The sequence below is a fragment of the Rhipicephalus microplus genome, chromosome 3 (assembly GCF_043290135.1).
Source record: "Rhipicephalus microplus isolate Deutch F79 chromosome 3, USDA_Rmic, whole genome shotgun sequence".
NCBI lineage: Eukaryota > Metazoa > Arthropoda > Arachnida > Ixodida > Ixodidae > Rhipicephalus > Rhipicephalus microplus.
In genome coordinates, this window is record NC_134702.1 from 25,257,930 (window position 1) to 25,277,138 (window position 19,209).

General features: G+C 45.7%; 1 protein-coding gene and 1 pseudogene across 1 annotated transcript; one reads left to right on the forward strand and one right to left on the reverse strand.

Annotated features, from left to right (window-relative positions):
* The first annotated feature begins 192 nt into the window (after positions 1–192).
* On the forward strand, positions 193–18,958 carry Ufd1 (ubiquitin fusion-degradation 1-like). The gene is made up of 12 exons (XM_075889114.1): positions 193–331; positions 1,555–1,672; positions 2,698–2,730; positions 3,793–3,914; positions 4,408–4,538; positions 5,651–5,723; positions 5,796–5,864; positions 6,579–6,656; positions 14,669–14,710; positions 15,120–15,208; positions 17,862–17,940; positions 18,803–18,958. The coding sequence occupies exons 1-12, from the start codon at positions 329–331 to the stop codon at positions 18,875–18,877; spliced, it is 912 nt and encodes a 303-aa protein (XP_075745229.1). The 5' UTR covers positions 193–328; the 3' UTR covers positions 18,878–18,958.
* Positions 8,884–10,874, reverse strand: LOC142802626 (uncharacterized; annotated as a pseudogene).
* Positions 18,959–19,209: the final 251 nt, after the last annotated feature.

Consider the following 19,209-nt stretch of genomic DNA (forward strand, 5'->3'; position numbering starts at 1 on the left):
GACCAGCCGTCTAAGTTTGCAGAAATAGTCGCATATACGCCGGTAGTTTATCACAGAATGCGGGCTTTCTTACTCCAGCGACGTCTAAACAACCATTGAATAGCAGACGATCAAGTTATAGGTAGCGTCATCAACGGTGAGCGGTTGAACGAGAGCGGGGCCCCACCTTCTGGGCAGGTCAGTCTAATACAGTAGGTCGTGGTTTTGTCAGCGGCCAAAATTTATGGCCAAAATAAGTGCGAACACTAAGCCCTGCTAGGCAACACTGTGCTCAGCTGTTTCGGTTTTTGTGAATGGACGTCCTCGTGAAATCCTCGTCGCTTTCAAAATGGTATGAGTCAGCGTTATTGTACCGCTTTATCGGTCTAAAATTTCTGAAAATGCGTGTGCCAAACTTCAGCGTTGTCACACTAACGGGATTTTTCAGCAGATTGTTGTTACGCTTTATTTCGCGTGCTTGTTTTCTGAAGTGGTTGTATGTAAACAACGCTCGTCAGAACGAGTGAATCCCCCGTTACAAAGTACGCGGCCTGTCTAATATTCACCTTAAATATCTGCAATTGTGCAGCAATCCATTTACTCGTCTTCGTTCAACACGAACTGCTCGCGCGGTCTTGTTAATGTATTTTGACATTAGTCATTGCCAACGAAGCCGCTAGCAATGACGCGTTGACGCCTGTTGTCAGGCTATCTCGGTTTGCTATAAGAAATAATAAGCGAGAAAAATCTATCGGCATTGAGTAGGAAGGTGCACAAAAGAGGCGTTATTGAGATTCTGTTGGAGTTTGGTGTTTAGTATACAGATTCCAGCATCGTATTTCGCATAAAGAATATATCAACGTCAGCGTCTCTGAATAGCCAATACCTGTGTCACCATAGAGCGAGCGTGCAGATCGTCTTATGTCGTCTTATGTCACTTACGAAGGCCCATCGTGTGCTTTTAAAACACTGCTTTATAAACGCTAAAGCATCGCGAAAGAGAGATCAGTTCCATTCGCTTACCGTCCGTGTCATTTGTGCTGCTTTACTTAACCCCGTGTGATGTCACCTAGCTCGAGAATCTGCAAGACTGCGGCTTTCTGTGGATTTTAACAAAACAGACGGTCTTGTCCAGTGAGAGAGTTTGAATCCTTTTCCGGCAAACATAGGCATGTACTTGTTGCACCTCCCCCCCCCCCCCTCCCCTATGAACTGTAGTGTTAACTGTAGCGTTCACCGGAGACGGTAACACCGGCATAGCATGGGCGTCTGAGGAGCCCGTGCTAAGGCAACCAGTCGCAGCTGAACCCAAACAACTCCCTTTCATTCAGCTACGCATAAAAGGAATTGCAGCTAGGAGGGGGCGCCACCCACTGACAACAGTAGTGACCTCTACACTACAGTAACCTAAAGGTGGGAGTGGGGTGGGCACAAAGTGTGCCTCATACATTGACTTAGTAGCGGAGGGGGGGTGCTATGATAAACCTCTGTTCCCCCCTTCCCCAAAGGGAAACCCTGCGCATGCTTATCACATACCCATTCTGCATTTCTAAACTTCGTGTGCATTCTTCCCAGTTTCCGTTCAACATGTTCCATGATCACCTGGCCCGGCCGTTCAACACTCAGTACCGTTCGTACTCCGTGTCGATGCTTCCTGGAAATGAGCGGCAAGACGTAGAAAGAGGAGGAAAAAGTAAGTGCTGTCTTAGTCCGTTCCTTCTAGAAAAATTTTAATTTTATGTAGTGTGGCAGGGAAGCACGAAAAATGGGACTGTGAACACACTGGGCACAGCTCTAAACGCTTATTAATTTTTAACTCATTCGTTATGCTCAACGAAAGTGTCTTTGTGTCTGTTAAAGGGACACTAAAGTCAAAGAACAATTTACGTCAGATTGAAAGCTCAATATATGACAACATCTAAAACGACAATATTATCAACAACAGTACCCTACTTACCGAGAAATTACATATGCCACAGTATGACATTCTCAAAATGATTTTGATGACATCAGTCGGACCGCCTACAATTAATCACTAGCAATCGATATAGCTGCGCTAAATAAAAAAACCCTCCTTGCATCGAGAGACGCTATAAAATACTGCCTGTTTCTTTCTGTTTGATTCATAGGAAAAAAAAAAAAAAGAACCGCCGGACGTTACTATGAGGATTGGCGCAAGTGATTCAAAAATTCAAATTTCGCGCACTTACACTGAAAAGGTGGTGCCATCTAGCAGGGCGCAATTGAATCAAGAAACATCTGCAATCTCGAAGCCAATTCTGGGAAATTGATCATTGGCCGTTCTTGCTGCTGTGGCTCCCGCTGCTTTGGGTCTGCTGTTACTAGCGCAGTAAAGCCGGGCAACATTGCGCGTGGCGACAGTGAAGCGAGTCGGTCCGGACGGTCCGTTTCTTGAAGCGGGTAATTTGAAGTGCGCTAACTCGATGCGGACCACTAAAACATGATTTTATTTCAAAATAGGCCATTCCTTGGAACAAAAGTAACTCTACAGGGTTTATGGACCTTTATTTCAACAATCAACATCGACTTAAGAGTTGCCTTTAGTGTCCCTTTAAACTGTGGCCTGTAATGCTGCAGTATTTCTGTTCTACTTTTTGTTAAGCTACCAAACCTAACAGCTCGCATCCTCGTGTTTTTTATGATTCTTGTTTGGCATTCAGAAACCTAATGATAAGCATTTTGTGCATTGCTTTCCAGTTATAATGCCTCCATCTGCACTGGACCATTTAAGTGAGTATACTTTGTGGTAATATGCTTCAGTACCATATTGCATCTTCAATAATTTTCCTCTAAAATTGCAATTTAGTTGCTCCAAGCTGTCACATTGATGTATTGTACTATGGTTTTGTCCAAATTTCAGTGTGTTATGTTTTTATTAATGCATTGTTATCAGTTTTAATTGTTTGCTGTAACAGGATTAATTATAATTCCACATCATGCTTCAAGTACTTGAAGTACTATAAAGAGCTTATTCCTCATACACATCCTCAAATTACAGATTCATTCTTTTACAGCAAAAGCTGTTACAAGATCACAACTTGGGTCACGCGCAGTTGTCCACTGCCGCCGGTGTCCGTAACCACATCGCGCGAAATTAGAAGAAAAAAATCTAGCACCAATGACACAGTGGGGTTCTAACCCGGGCCCGCTCGGTGCCAGCCCAGTATTCTACTACTGAGCTACGCTGGTGCTTGAGACTTGTTGGCAAACTTGCCTTAGGCAGGCTTGATTTCAGGAGAGCAATCGCTTTAGTATGACTTATAAAGTGTTTTAAAACAGTGAAAGAGCAACCAGTCGTTACACAATGCGAATAGCTTAACGGGTGGGCCGTCCAATGCTCCAACTTGTTATAAAAGCTTGTTTTTGTTCCCCTATTAACTGTGGCGCATACCCATTACAGCCATAATTCCTTATCGTCGTCACCCACTGCATGAACAATTGGCACAAAATTCCTTGCAAGTGTTTAGCAGATACCACGCTTCTCAGAAGAATGACGAAAAATAGCATAGGGAATGCCGGCCTACTACTTAAAGTTATTATTAATGCCCTAAGGGGTATCAAGCAATTGTGCTTGCGGTAGTTACCCAATGAGTGTTTTGAAAAGGCTCTGAAAGGCCTCTCTTCTAGCTTTCGCAGTGACTGTGCTGCGCCTTCCGCACAGGCCTGGCATTTTTTTACTCTCTTCTGTGTTGGGATGCTGTATCTATAGGAAAAGTATCCCAACCATTTTGTCAGCCAGTTGTGTTGCAGTGTTCTACAATAACAATGTCTGACAATTTTTTTTTCTTCTAGCACGTCTCAACATTGTCTACCCAATGTTGTTCAAATTGACTAACAAGAAGTCAAACCGCGAGACCCACTGCGGTGTTCTCGAATTTGTCGCTGATGAAGGCAAAGTGTACCTTCCATACTGGGTAAGTGTGTCCTTTGCTGCCGATAGATTGATTTGTCCTTATTGTATCCATCCTTCGTAACTTATTGTGCTTCCTCAATTGATGAATAGATGATCGACTTGTCGTTCGCCCTTGTAAACTAAAAGACCTCAATTACCCACCCCGATAGTTTAGTTATTGTACTCGACTGCTGAACTTGAGGCTGTGGGATAAAATCCAAGCTATTCTGGCTGTAATTTGAAGGACGCGAAATACTAGAGGCCTTTTGTTTATGTATAGGTGCATGTTAAAAAACGTTCAATATTTCCTGAGCACATTACCATGCATTCCTTGCAATCATATGATAGCTTTACAACGTGAAACCCCAACAATTATTATCTTAATATAAGACTGTGCTGATTCTCTTGAGTACAGACCAGGAAATGAAGAGAAGCGGTTTCTCTGGTTCTTGTGTGCTAAAGAGTCTGAAGCTTATGAGTGCTTTTATTGATGCTTCTGTTTCTTGCTTTTGCAGATGCAGAGGAACCTGCTTCTAGATGAGGGTGACATTGTCCAAGTAGAGAGTGCCACGCTTCCTGTAGCCACATTTTCTAAGTTCCAACCCCTTTCAGTAGACTTCCTGGACATCACGAATCCGAAGGCTGTGTATCCTTACCGATGCTGTGTTTCTTTATTGACTGAAGCAATCACCACAGTGTTCCTAAGGCACGACATAGTGAAGAAAACCAAACAAATGCGTGTGACTAGTGTACTGCAAGAAGGGAGTAACAAAAGAAGGGGAATGTTTTCAAATGGCTTGTTTCTTTTTTTTGGGGGGGCACAACGAAGTTAATCCTTATAAGATTTAGGCCGGGGGAAGCATAGGGACCATTATTTTTTGTCTTTAACTTAAGTGTAGTAGTAATGGCATAAATTAAAGTAAATTAAAGTGGATGAAAAATCACCATTTTCATTGGTAAGATTTGAACCTACAGTTTTCGAATTATGCGTTTCATGCTCAACCAATCCAGCTAAGATGAAAGGCACTTCCTGAACACTTCATTGGGTATTTCTGTATATGTAGTCGCTGGCAGTGTTTGCTATTACCACATATAGTCAAGGTGGGAGTTTCTATCTTTTTGCTTTTTTTTTTGCCTTGATTGTGTGTTATATTCATTTGGTTTTGAAGGAAGACAGTAACATTCCATGGTTCATTTGTCGACCTGACATTGATTATAATATCAAGTGCACTGTGCAGCAGGCACTATGTCTTTCTTTTATTGCAAGTTTTTGTATAATTTAGTCGGTCTTTGTTTAGCACCGATATAAACCCCTTAATTGTCGTGAATCAGTTATGCCGTGGTTGCATTGAGGTCTGTGCACTGGGGGGGGGGGGGCTTCCCTTGCTACCCAAGGGGGGGGGGGGGGCATCGCAAAATGTGCTCCATACATTGACTTTATAGGGGGCAGTGTGATAGTATCGGGGGAAATCAGGATGAATTTTTGACCCCTCTGGTGGGGAAGCTTACGCACGACAGTGGTTACATTAGGTGAATTACACAATGTGGCATGCATAAAATTAAGCCAAACAGTTCAAATTAACATAAATTGTTGATTTTGTCTCGTCTATTAAGCAGCGTTAAAAATGACCCAAAAAGCATAGCTGACCAGTGAAAATACCAAGATTGTTGAGTCTGAAAAATTTTTAACAGCACACTGTGAGTTGTTAGTGCTTGGTAGCATGGTATGATGTACTTTCCTGAGCAGAACCCGCTCAGCTTGGAGAACGCGTTGAGAAACTTTGCTTGCCTGTCGACTGGTGACATCATTGCCATTGAGTATAACAACAAGGTGGGTCTCAAAACACTGTGGTGCTTACTTCGGGCTCTGACCCCACCTTCTTTTGTTTGTCCCCACTTTTAGAACTACGAACTGTGCGTGCTGGAGACCAAGCCAGGCAAGGCAGTGTCCATCATAGAGTGCGATATGAACGTGAGTACTCATCACCACGTTAATTACGCTAGATGAATGGCTATATGCTCCCAGGGAGCTGGTGATGCCCTTTGTTTTGTGAAAACTTGGCATTTGTAATTGTGCACAATCTGTGTTTTACTTGCTTCAGACCTAAGAGCCGGACTTCGATCTATTTTATTTGTGTAGTAGGTGTTGACTTAAGTGAGCACCAGGGATATCAGAATGACGTTGAAGAGTGTTGGGGAGAGGGGCTGCTTCATATGGCGCAAATGCATGGCACATAATATCCATGCATTCATGACAGTTTTCTTGCCTAGATGGTAGCTACACTGAAAGGTAAACATGCAAAGTATGTTTATGCTTACCTGTCGATTCCACGTCTACGAGCCATTCTTCCCTTCAACAGAAGAAACTAGTAGGAGGACAAAGCAAACATTGTGCCTTAATGTCTCAATCATTAACTGGTTCTAAATGCATTTGTATGAAAATATATTCTCTGAAACACATCATATTCGCTTTGTCGTTTTTCAAGTTCTGAAAAAAAAAGGGTGTAAGCTTTTTTAATAAATTAACATTGAATGTCAATAGCATTCAGAGGCTGCATGAACACATAAACATTTGAAGTCTGGTGTCGATCTGAATGATGTGCAATCACTATATTTGGAGATCTAGAGCATGTTAACTGCAAGAAGTTGTGCTTGGTAGCAATATCCCAGTACGTGCCTCTTGCAGGTCGACTTTGCACCCCCTGTTGGCTACAAAGAACCTGAGCCCAGGAACGCTCCAAAGGCACAAGAAAAAGAGGCAGAGGTAAGCTGTGTTGCAGGTGACGATTGAATTCTCATCTCTTGCTGAGTGTGATAGTATCGGTCTATTGACAATGAGAGCTTAGTGCCAACTGACATGTGACAGAAGGCAAAAAACCGTGAAAAAGAAATGCAATGTTCACAAGCAAGATGATGACCTTTTCCAGCCTATGTTTATTGTCTTGCATCTATTGGGATTTTTTCTTATATTTGGCATCAATCAAATTCATCAGGTTATAGAAAGAGAAGAAAGATGACTTGCAGGTATGAGAGACTGCAGTACCTTAATTTTAATTGCATGCATATCATTCTAAGGGCATGGAGGAGGAGGAAAAACTTTATTGGGCAAGTGAGTCTCAAAACATAGAAATTATGCGCTTCGACTGAGTCTGCAATATAGCAAGCGTAAGTTGACCGAAACGATGACACTCTTCAGTGGTGAAATTTTATGCATGTTCCAAATCTGGGCGGACGCAATCCGTTCATTACGTCAAAAAGTGAGTGGTCGACAGCGGTCACGAGGATGAGGGGAAGCGAGCAGGCAATGTGAGAAATGGAGGCTTGTGTCACAATTTTGACGTCGGCTTGAGGACTAATTGAACCAAGTTGAAACGTGACACGCCCTGCGTCTCTGTGGGACGTGCTCCGTGGGAAACGAGACGCGTCCAGCATCTCTGTGGGGCGCGCCCCGTTTCTCTGACGGACGCATCTCGTGTCCGTGGAGGACGCGCCCAGTGTCCGTGACGGTTGCACTCGGTGTCTCAGCAAGGAATGCGAGCATGCTCGTAACACCACGGAGTAAATGATGATGAGTGGAGCGAAGCTTAAAAGGGTCTCATCGGTAAACCGTGAATCCTCTGCCTATCTGTCTGTCTAAGAAATGGACATGGATGGACAGACGGGGTGGCTAGACAACGGAGGAGAATCGAGCCACAGCTTAAGTGCATGAGGCTCGCTGCGACGCCATGTTCTCAAAGCACCCGGATACTGAAAAGTCATGAAGTGCTTGCATTTCAATCCAATCCAAGCCACCTCGCAGCCATTTCAATCCATTTCGTTTCAGATGGTCTCTTCGACCGTTCTTTTGTCTCTGTGCAAAAAATGGATAAAAACAGACAAGTGACACCTTGGCTCACGTGACATAGAACGTAACAGCATTTGTCACTGCTCAAATGGGTCAATCGCGTGCGACTCGATGGAACGGAACGCCTCCCCACGTATTTGGCTCATGTGACATAGAACGTCACGGCATTCCCCACGGCTCAAATGGGCCAATCACGAGCGACTCGATAGAACGGAACGCCTCCATCCAGATTTGGAACGCGTATAAAATTACACCACTGCTCTTTAAAATGTGTGTAATCTGTGATTATTTGAAACTACGAAGAGAAAAATACCAAGTGGGTTTGTTCTTACTATACAATGCCATACGGGCACGAAAAAAGGCATCAACTTCCTAATTCCTTAAAATTTTTAATGCCATTCGCATTGTGCCACATGGGCAAATAAAATGGCATTTGCCTAATGCCTTCGCTAGAACTCATTCGACTGAGCAATGTGTATTCTCAACACCAAAGCTTGCTCACTGCAGTGCACACGAGACATTTGAAATAACATCTATATATGTCAAAAATATGTTATACACGACTTTTAACAGAAAGGATGTTATTTCTCTGTTGCACTACTCTGAATTTCACTTTCAAGTTGCAATGGTTTTGACTTGACAGGTGCCAGGTGACAGGTTTGACTTGACATGGTTTGACTTGACAGGTGACAGGTGACTTGAATTTTAGGCTTCGGATTTTACTTGCAATGGCCGATGGTGCTGTGGTCGGTTGAAATGTTGTAAAAAAGTGAAAACAAACTCAAGCTAATGGCAATATAATAGCTTACTGTTGCATTTCACTATTCCTGAAAGCAGGTTGAGTTGTGTGTTTCTATTTTATTTGTCGCTGTTATGAACGTTGTCAGGTTAAATGCCATTAAATTTAAACATGTGGCAGCTCGGCTGAAAAAAAAGACTTCATTCTCAGCTGCTGAATGTGATTTCTTGTGCTTGTATGGCACAGGTATTAGTCACTCTCCACAACAGCACATAAAAATTGTCTCATGCCAGAACTGTGTAGATAAGCTGATAAGCAGCAAGAATGCCTCTTTAAAGTTTACAGACCTCCTTGGTTGGTTGGTAAGAACTTTATTGGAAGTCCGGCCGAGCTTTCGCCGACCGGACCTTAGGTCTCCCGTGTGGGGGCGTCAAGACCTTGCCTGACCGCCGTCTCGCGGGCCTGCTGGACGGCCCAGAGTTGGTCACTGAGGATAGGACTGCACAGGGCAGCGGCCAACCACGGCGGAAGGGTTCCGGATTTAGCACCTTGCGGATTTCTAGCGCAGTCCCAGAGCATGTGATTTAATGTGGCAACCTCACTATGGCATATCTTGCATATATTCGTCGGATATATATTGGGGTATAGTCTGTTAAACAGCGATGGGTTGGGATACGTGTGCGTCTGCAGCTGTCGTAAAGACACCGCCTGCATCCTGTTCAGCTTCTCGCTGGGTGGAGGGAAGGTTCGGCGGGCCAGGTGGAAAGCCTTGGTAATTTCATTATAAGTCGTCAAACGGTCTTTGGTGTTTCCCCATAGAGGACGGTCGCCGGCGCGGTTCACGAGCTCGCGCGCCTTGGCGTGTGCCGTCTCGTTTAGGTTGCGGTGTGTCTCCAATACCTCTCCCATGTGAGCCGGTAACCACAGGAGTCTGGTTTGAAGCTCTCTGTGTCTTGATAAAGTTTTCTATTGCACAGGACTTTGGCCGCTCATTGCGAGATCCATCCTTTGGCGAAGTTTCTTACTGCTTGTCTCGAATCACAGAGGACAGTAGTGCACGACGGATCCGTGAGCGCGAGCACCACCGCTACTTCCTCCGCTTCTTGTGCGTGGTCACATTGAATACTTGCCGATATTCTCGTTTTGCCTTTCCAATCGATGACCATGACTGCAAATCGCGGGCGGTCTGCGTATTGAGCGGCGTCAACGAACCGCGTTCCCATTTCGTCGGCGTGAGTGCGCAAGAGAGCTCTTGCCCTGGCCACTCTTCTGCCCGGGTTGTGTTCCGGGTGAACGTTGCGTGGAATTGGCTCAACCCTTATCGTTTGTCGGATCACGTCTGGCACAGCGACTTTCTGGCTTTGTTCGGTGTAGTAACGGATGCCGAGACTTTCCATGATCTGGCGTCCCGCTGTCATGCCCGATAGTCTTTCCAGTTGTGAAGTGCGCTGCGCCTCGGATATTTCGCTTAACGTGTTGTGATGTCCAAGCTGAAGCAGCAGGTGCGTGCTGGTGGACTCGGGTAGACCCAGTGCCACCTTGTACACTCTGCGGATAAGGACGTTGATCTTGGCTTCTTCTGCCTTGTACCAGTTATGAAATGCCGCAATGTACGCAATATGACACATGACGAAAGAGTGTATAAGTCGTATTAGACCATCCTCTCTCATTCCGCTTCTTCTGCTAGTGACCGTCTTGAGAACTCTCGTGGCGTTTGTAGTCTTGTGCTTTAGTTTAGTGAGCGTTTCACCGTTAGCTCAATTTGCCTCGATTATCATACCGAGGACCCTTATTTTTTTTACTATCGGGATGGTTTTTCCGTTACTTGTGCGTAGCCTGATCTCTTCGTATTCTCGTCTGGTCCTCGCCGCCATTCCTTTAGGCCCGAGTGGCCTATCTCTGTGTGTGGGGCGGTAGAGCAGGAGTTCAGACTTTTTTGGTGAGCATCGTAGTCCTGTTCCATCGAGATATTCCTGTACTGTGTCGATTGCTAGTTGTAACGCCGTTTCGATGTGGCCATCGCTGCCTCGGTGCACCCAGATAGTAATGTCGTCGGCGTAGATTGAGTGCCGGACATCTTCAATTGCTTGCAGTTTTTTAGCGAGTCCAATCATGACTAGGTTAAAGAGTATGGGCGAGATTACCGATCCTTGTGGTGTGCCTGTGCTTCCCAACATTTGCTCTTCTAGTTGGAGGTCTCCTGCCACCAGAACGACTCGCCTGTCTGTCAAGAAATCTTTTACGTAGTTGTACGCACGTAGACCGAGGTTTTGTCGAGATATTTGGTGCAGTATCACCGAGTGCTCGATTTTATCAAACGCGCTCTCGAGGTCGAGGCCAAGAATTGCTCTGGTTCCTTTCGCGTTGCCATCGAGTACGTGATGTTTCAACTGTAGCATTGCATCTTGTGTGGATAACTGTGGGCAGAATCCGATGATCGATGATGGAAATGCCTCTTTTTGTTCTAGATAGGCTTGCCAGCGGTTAAGTAGAGCGTGCTCCATAGCCTTGCCTACACATGACGTCAGCGATATGGGGCGAAGATTGTCGATGCTCGGCGCTTTTCCGGGTTTTGGGATAAGGAGAATTCTCGCAGTTTTCCACTCTTCCGGCAAGCAACCCCGCTGCCAGCAGTCGTTCCTGTATTCCGTCAACCGCTGCACGGATCGGTCGTCAAGATTTTCTAGAGCACGATTGGACACCCTATCTAGACCCGGCGCCGATCTGCTGTTGAGACTGTGCAGCGCCGTCCTGATCTCTTCTACGCTGAAGTCCTTATCCTGTTCTTCGTTAGCGTCCCCCTCGTACGGGAGGTGCGGCACCGATGAAGTGTGTGGTAAGTACTTTGCCCGTAATCTGGCAGCCACTGAATCTTTTCCATGTTTTTCGATCTCCTTGTGTAACAGACGGGCAAGGCAGTCTCTCTGGTGTGACTTGGTCTTCATTTCGTCCAGGAGGTACTTGAGGAGGTGCCATGCTTTGCCATTGTGTAGTTGCCCGTCCACTGAATTACACAGCTCGTTCCTGCTGGCGGTTGAGAATGCGGCAGTGTTCCTTGACATTGCGATTCATCTCCGCTATTTTCTTTCTGAGTCTTCGATTGAGCCTCTGTCCCTTCCATCTTGCTAAGTTAAAGTTCTTCGCCTCAATGAGATGTGCCAGGCGGCTGTCCATCTTGTCCGCTTCGATCGCCGTTTCAATTTTCTTGGTTGAAGCTTTGGTGTCCGCTACCAGTGAGCGGGACCACGCTTCAATGTCCGTGATTTTATCTTCTGTAGATTCTTGTTGCCCACGTTTCTTTCTGAAATCGTCCCATTCAGTCTATTTAAATCTGCGTTTACTGTCCTGTGCTTTGTCCAATGTCGGAACGTGAATTTCGATAATCATGTGGTCACTACCCAGGTCTGCAGATGTGTTTTTCCACGTGGTAACTGCCGCCCGACATTTCTTACGAAGGTCAAGTCCGGAGTCGCGTCCCTGGTGGTGGAGTTGCCTATTCTTGTCGGGTGCGCCGGATCCATGATTAGAGTGAAGTCGAGCTCTTGCGCGTCTTGGCCTAGTTGTAGTCCCTTGACCATACTGTATCCGTAACCCCACGCCGTGTCTGCCGCATTGAAATCACCCCCTACAACAAGTGTCTGAGACCCAGCAATCTTGAGGGTCTTCTGAAGCAACGCCCTAAATTGTTGACACTGCTTTGACGGGTTACTATAAACGTTCAATAGAAATATGCTTTCTTTCCTTCGTTTAGTGGGGACTAGTTCGATGAGAGCGTGTTCCATCTGGACGCCGCTTAGTTCATGGTGAACGAACGTGAGACGCTTCCTTACGAGCGTGCATAAACTCCTTCTTTCGATTTCGCTGCTGTGCGAATTGTAGCCTGTTAAGGTAGCCGCGTTTGTAAGCGTTTCTTGAAGTAATATAACACCTGGTTTTCGTGTTGAGTGTCTAATGTGTGGCTGTAGAACTGCCTTTTTTTCGGCGAAGCCACGGCAATTCTACTGCCATATGACCATCCCTTGAGCAGCGTTAGCCATGATGCGGGTTTAGGTTACTCGGCTGACCTGGAAGGGTGCTCGGTCCCGCGTCGCTGCGTGCCGTTACGTGTCCGTGTTGCGTGAACGCGGGATAATTCATTGTCATCTGCATGCTTCCCTCGAGTTTAGTGGTCCTATTTGCGAGTCCGAGGACAGTTGCGTGTAGCGTCTCAAAGGAGCTTTGCATAGTGCACATCATTTTCTTGATGTCCATAATTTCAGCTCGTAACTGGCTCTCGGAGCCTTCTTCGTGTACTTCTGGTTGAATCGCCCGTTTTTTCGAAGCTGGAGCACCTGCGTCTGTATCAGTCTAAAGCGCCCACGTCTGGAACGCTCGCCACCACCGGGTGGTTTTTGGTATGTTTGTTTTGTGCCGACACGGCACGCTCGCGTCTGAGTTCTTGCACCTCTTGGGTTAGCTTTTGGACTAGCTCGCGCATTGTCGCGTTCTCTTTTCTTAGTTCATCTATAAAGGCAGTAATTTTCAAATTTGTTTGCTCTGAAGCTGTAGGTGCTTTACCGACCCCCTCCCCTGCGGTGCACCGGACTTTGTCCGCCCAGACAAAGTCCGGGGCACCGCACCTTGTCTCACCTTGTCTACTGGCGTCGTAAACCTGGAACCTCTCGGTGATCGTGTGAGCCTTGTCTTGCTGCGAGACCAGGACTGGCTACGCAATTGCGACCTTGATTTCGATGCGGCCGTCTCGGTGAGCAGGTAGTCTTGCTGCGTCCATTGGTTATTAGCTGATCGGTGCTCCCATCGGCATCTGCGTATCACGTACGGAGTCTTGTACCTTCCTCTGCAGTCTTTGTCGGCGGTCATATGGGTGCCACCACACAGGTTACACTTGGGCGAGCTCTGGTGTTGTCGGTCGGGGTTGTGGAGGCCGCAGCCCCGGCAGATGCGGTTAGTGGGATTCGGGCAAACGTCCATACGGTGGCCGAGGCGGCCGCATTGGTAACAGATATCTATTTTTTTGCGATACAAAGTGCAAGGAATGAGCGTTGCGCCATACCTGACGAACTTGGGCACTCTGAGTCCGTCGAACGCGATGAAAACCGTGGATGTATTGCCTATGCGTTTGGCCGCCAATGCCAACGGGTTTCTTGGGTTTACGATGCTCTGGTCCAGCATTCGAGGTCCGTCCTCAAGGGGAATGCCTCGAATCACTCCCTTAGTTGTATTGTCGGGTGCCGTTTCATACGCGTTGACTTCGTGAAGTTTTCCTTGGATGGATATCTGCCGTATTCTGGCGTAGCGGTCGGCGTTTACTCGTTTCGGAGTGCTGATGACGACGATGTTCTGGTGGGCATTCGGACAGACCGTGTCCTCTGCGCTTTCTTCTTCCGTCATACTGGCAGCCGCAAAGATTGCCGCGGTGACTATTGGGGCGCCGACCTTGACAATGTCGAGGCCGCCTTGTGGTCGCACCACAATCTTGATATCGTCTTTCGGTAGTTTGGGCATGCGTCCCGCCTTGATAACTCTTTTTTTGGTATTCTTTGGCTTAGTACTTTGCTGGCCAATGCCGAGCTTGTTAGTGCTTACGCCGATGTCGCTTGACGAGTCCACCCCGCATTGCCGGGCTCTCGAACGCCGTGTTCCGGCCATCTTCCATCCGGCGTCTTCGGTAATTTCTACGACGGAAATGTCTTCCCCCATCACTTGCACATACATTTTTGAGTCACATTCGTCGGCTTGTGCCGTTGCATTGGAAAGAGTCCGCACAAGTGGCACCGCGTTCATCGGCGCCGCTCTGCTCTTGCGCCGGCTAGGCCTAGCATTAGGCGTTCACCTACAGAACTCCTGGCTGAGTAAATTTCAATGCATCAGCTAAGGTGGACTTCATTACTTATTGACACTACTTTCATGTGGGGCTTGAGGATTCACTGCTAAGTCTTAATAAATAAAGCTAGGTCTTTACTTCCTCTCACAGTAATCATCCACTTACCACAAAATTGACAAAAAAGTTAAGTTTTCGAAGGACACTTTGTCATCCAGGTATTACTACTCTTTAATGTTGCACGGGAGCCTCACCTTTAGGATGGTCGAGTCGGTTACATGCTGCAGCCAAATGAAAGAATTGTAACTTTTGTTTGCTCTTCTCTCATTGAGTTTCGTGGTTCGTATCAGAGTACTTGCTACTTTCTTTCAGATGGACTATGCTGCCTTTGAGACAGAGCCCAGTGGCTTTGTGGTGAGTCATCTCTTGAAGTGGGCTTGCTTGCTCAAGTTACCTCTCCATTTGCATGCGTTTATGCATGCATGTCTGCATGTGTACATGTGTTTGCCAGCTGTCACAGCCGAAAAACAGTTAGAAACCAACTTTCACGTGGCGCTGTAAAGGTTTACGATCTATGTCTGTGCAAATGTGCTGACACAGCTCTTTCATCGGGTACTACTTCAAGTGTTGATTGCCTTTGAGCTGACAGGGAAACAGAAGGTAGTGAAAGAAAAGTTCACATCTAACTGGGAAACTAATCAAGTGCAATTTACAGAAAGTTTATGATCCCCCGCATCACCCAAACACACTTGGTCACTTTGTCCAAGAGATTGCGCTGTATTGATTGCCTTGATATGGTTAGACTACTACTCTTTTGTTTCAGGCATTCAGTGGCACAGGGAACAGGCTTGATGGCAAGATTCGGTGTCCAGAAGCATCTGCAAACAGTACGGTCAAGACGATTCCCAAAAGGTTTGTCTTTCCTCTTGTTTTCACTTTCGTAATTTTTTTTAGACCTTTTAGTATATAAATCATTTAAGATTCTGTGTAGCGTTTAAGTTAAAGGTATGAGAATAGTTTACCTAATCTTTAGCTTAGCCATAGCTGGTACTGAATAAAATACTGTCGACTCTCAGTAAATGGCAATCTGTTAAACAAAACTGCTACTTAGATGAAACAACTGCCTCCAAGGCATTTGGTTTCATACTTGAATTCTGTATCCCTGTTCATCTCTCGGTAAACGAAACGCCTGGTAAGTACTTGAACACATTTTGCTTGTCTCTTCAGGTTCCATTTGAAGGGATCCTGAAGTGGTTTCGACGATTTTTTACAAACACAATGGGCCAGTAGACCATGCCCTAAGGGTCATTTACAGACTGATTTGAGCTCTCTGCATAAACTGTATTATAATGCCTTAAAGCTGCAAATCGCTGCAGATGCTACAATTCAAGCGAATGCGTTTTCAACCAGCCATTCACAGAACGACATGCCCTGGCAACGCGGCATCATCGAGGCTGCTGATCTGATTGGCTACAAAATGCGGAAGTTAGATCGGCTGGTAGGGTGGTGGCGCCTGTCGGAGCAGATATAAACCACTTTGCGATTTTAATCCCCATTGCCAGACTGCGTGCATGCTGCCAGGCGCACTGTGTGATGACCCCCGAGATTGCGTGAGAATCTGTCGGCATACAATCTCTGAGGTCTAGATTGGGCAAAGCTCAAATTGCTGAGTGTGCTCATGGGAGCTGTGCGATTACCAGTGATGCCAGCGTGTCTCATGAGTCAAGGAGGCAAGGCAGTGGTGAGGAGGAGGGTATGATATGATTGTCCATAGCGGCCTTGACACAAGGCGTGTCACTAAGTTTGTGGCGCAAATGATTTGATGATGCTCTAGCCTAAACGCTGACAAAACTTCAGAAAACCGTTTCAGGGTTCCTTTAACGAGAGTCTACCGTAATAAGCGGCCACAAACTCTTCCATATAACACACTTCTTTGCTTTAACAGTGCGCTGAGGGTAGCCCCAGGTCTGAGATGTCGAGCCCGCATGTGACCATCAGCTTGGCCGTGTGTATTTACTGTAACAGAAATAGGCACACATCCACTGGGTGTAGGTGCCTCTAGGAGGACACTTGAGAGTACAAGAGCTGTGCTTTATCGACAATGACCTTTGCAATAACCAATTACTAGGTGCTATTCATGTGGTGTGCACATGTATTTGGGGTAACCCTTTGATTCACAGTATTGTTGCAGTAAGTGAAAGGCGAACACTGTAAGATTACACGACTGTGACATATCATTCTCAGCACTGTTTTCAGGACTGTGTGTCTACAGGTGGTTGTTTTTATAGACTGATGGCGCTGTATAAAAGAGCACAAAATGAGGCTTGAACTTTCTGTACAAGCTCTAGAAAAGGGACAAAGAAAGTGTAGGCGCCTGTTGTGGGTTTAGTATTTTGGCTATGCTGACCAGCAAGTATGGCCAACATTGGCTTTTCTGTTGTTGGCTGTGTATATGCCAACATGTCCCGAGCATATCGTGGCTACGCACAGCAATGCCCTTAAGAGGCAGACCTGTCTCCATTCTAAAGCTTATCTTTCTTCTGAAGGATCTGTATTAGTTTTATTTTGTGCTACCACATAGTACTTGCAGTTGGTTAGTGCATCATGTCTTCAGTGAAACTTTCTCTGGCTTGCAGATTTTTTACAGCCAAAGCTGTTATGAGATCAATTCTCGGGTCATGCGCAGTTGTTGTTGTCCACCGCCGCCTGTGTCCATAACCACATCACTAGAAGAAAAAAAACCTTGCACTAATGACACAGTCAGGCTTGAACCCGGGTCCGCTGGGCGCCAGCCCGATATTTTACTACTGAGTTACGCCGGTGCATGTAACTTGTTGTAAAACTTGCCTTAGGCAGGCATGACCTAGCACCAATCGAACAGCGGGGCTCGAACCCGGGTCCGCTGTGTGCCAGCCCAGTATTCTACCACTGAGCTACACCGGTGCTTGTGACTTCTTGTCAAACTTGCCTTAGGCAGGCTTGATGTCGGGAAAGCAATCGCGTTAATACGACTTATGAATCATTTTACAACAGTGAAAGAACAACCAGTCCTCGCACATTGCAAATAGCGTAACGAGTGGGCCGTCCAATGCTCCAAACCATCACAAAAGCTTGTTCTTGTTCCTTTATTAACTGTGGTGCACACCCACTTCAGCCATAATTCCTCATTGTCGTCAGCCACTGCATGGACAATTGGCACAAAATTCCTAGCAAGTGTTTAGCAGATACCACGCTTCTCAAAAGAATGACGAAAAATAGCATAGCGAATGCCGGCATACTACTAAAAAAAAAATATTATAATGCTCTAGGGTGTATTAAGCAAGTCTGCTTGCTGTAGTTACCCAATGAGTGTTTTGAAAAGACTCTGAAAGACCGCTCTTCTAGCTTTCGCTGTGACTGTGCTGCGCTAATACTGCGCAGGCTTGGCGTTTTTGTCAGTAATAATTTGCTTGATGAATGCTGAAGCACCTACGAAATGAGCCATTTTGACGAATCTATTTTTATTACTTTCAGTTTACTCACACTCAACATTAAGGCATGCCCTAATCATTTTCTCATTTCGCAGGGGCATCCCAGATTATGACTACGTCATCGGCACTCTGCGCTTCATCCGAACAGCTCGGCCAACTCTAGAGGATGCAGATGTGAGTTGATAAGGTTTTATTCTTAAGGATATAAAGTACCTTCTGGCAGCATCACTGTCATTACAGTTCTTCGTGAATAGATCAATTCCATGGACTGCAGCTTCAGTAGCTATACAGTCATGAGCATAACCACATCATCGGATAAGGTTAAAGTTTTAAATAGGCATGAATATTGTCAGTTGTATGCTCATTTAGCCAAGAAGCATGGTGTTAACGGAGTCATGGCAACTGGAAGTGGATGCTGCTTTGAAGAGCATATCGGCAATGATCTAATTTGGGATTGAGAAGGTCTGATGGAGAGGAGGCATTGGAGAGGGAATCTCGCCGAGGAAAGAAAGCTGCTTTGGGAGAGGAGACCAGAGGACGATCGGAGGGTAAGAAAGGAAAGAGCGAAATGAGCGATCTCAATGTTTTGGATCATCGATTGTATGTAACTCTGCTATTACAGCACCGTTTTGAACACGATCGCATTTTCGTTGTAGACAACAACTGCCACACCACAACTAAATTTCAACATTTGGGTGGTTTAGAGGCCCTTTAAGTTGTATGTATGACTGTCGGCTTGATTGTCATTAGCTTCTTTCCGTTTTTGCATAACAGGTACTGGGTATTTTCTGTTAAAAAATGCAACAACTAAACTTTAAACCAGAAGTTCTTTTTGGAAAAACACAGTACTAGTGGCATAATTTACATATGTTTGTGTTTTTTACATACTTGATGCAATGCTTATTGCATGCTTCTAAGGCAGTATCAACGCGCAAGTGGTAATGCTGGTGTATAGGTAATAGGCAGCATATGTAGTGTACATCTCTGACTAAAATATCATTCTTGTCTGTCTGTGTGCTTCTTTCTTCTCTTTTAGGCCAAGACTAAAGATGAGTTCTCAGCCTTTTCAGGCAAGGCACATTCTCTGAGACAGCAAAAGACTGCGAAGTGACTTAGGTGTCACAATAATTAGGCACAAAACATGATTGTACATGACACGAAACACCAGCTGAAATAAAATTTACACATTTTATACGACTTCTGTTTCTATGGCCTTTCATGGTAGGCTGCTACTGGCGTAGCAGCCCACCATGAAAGTATCGTGACACAAGGGTATCGGCATAGTATCTTGGAGATACTTTTGAGTATCTAAACTTCTGTATCAAGACACATTTGAAAAATGTGTGCGTTTTTCAGTAGTAGTAAAAAGCTTTACGATGCATCGAATGTATTGCGATACTATGCAGGGCACGAGTATCTTTTTATATTTTACTTCGTACTGAG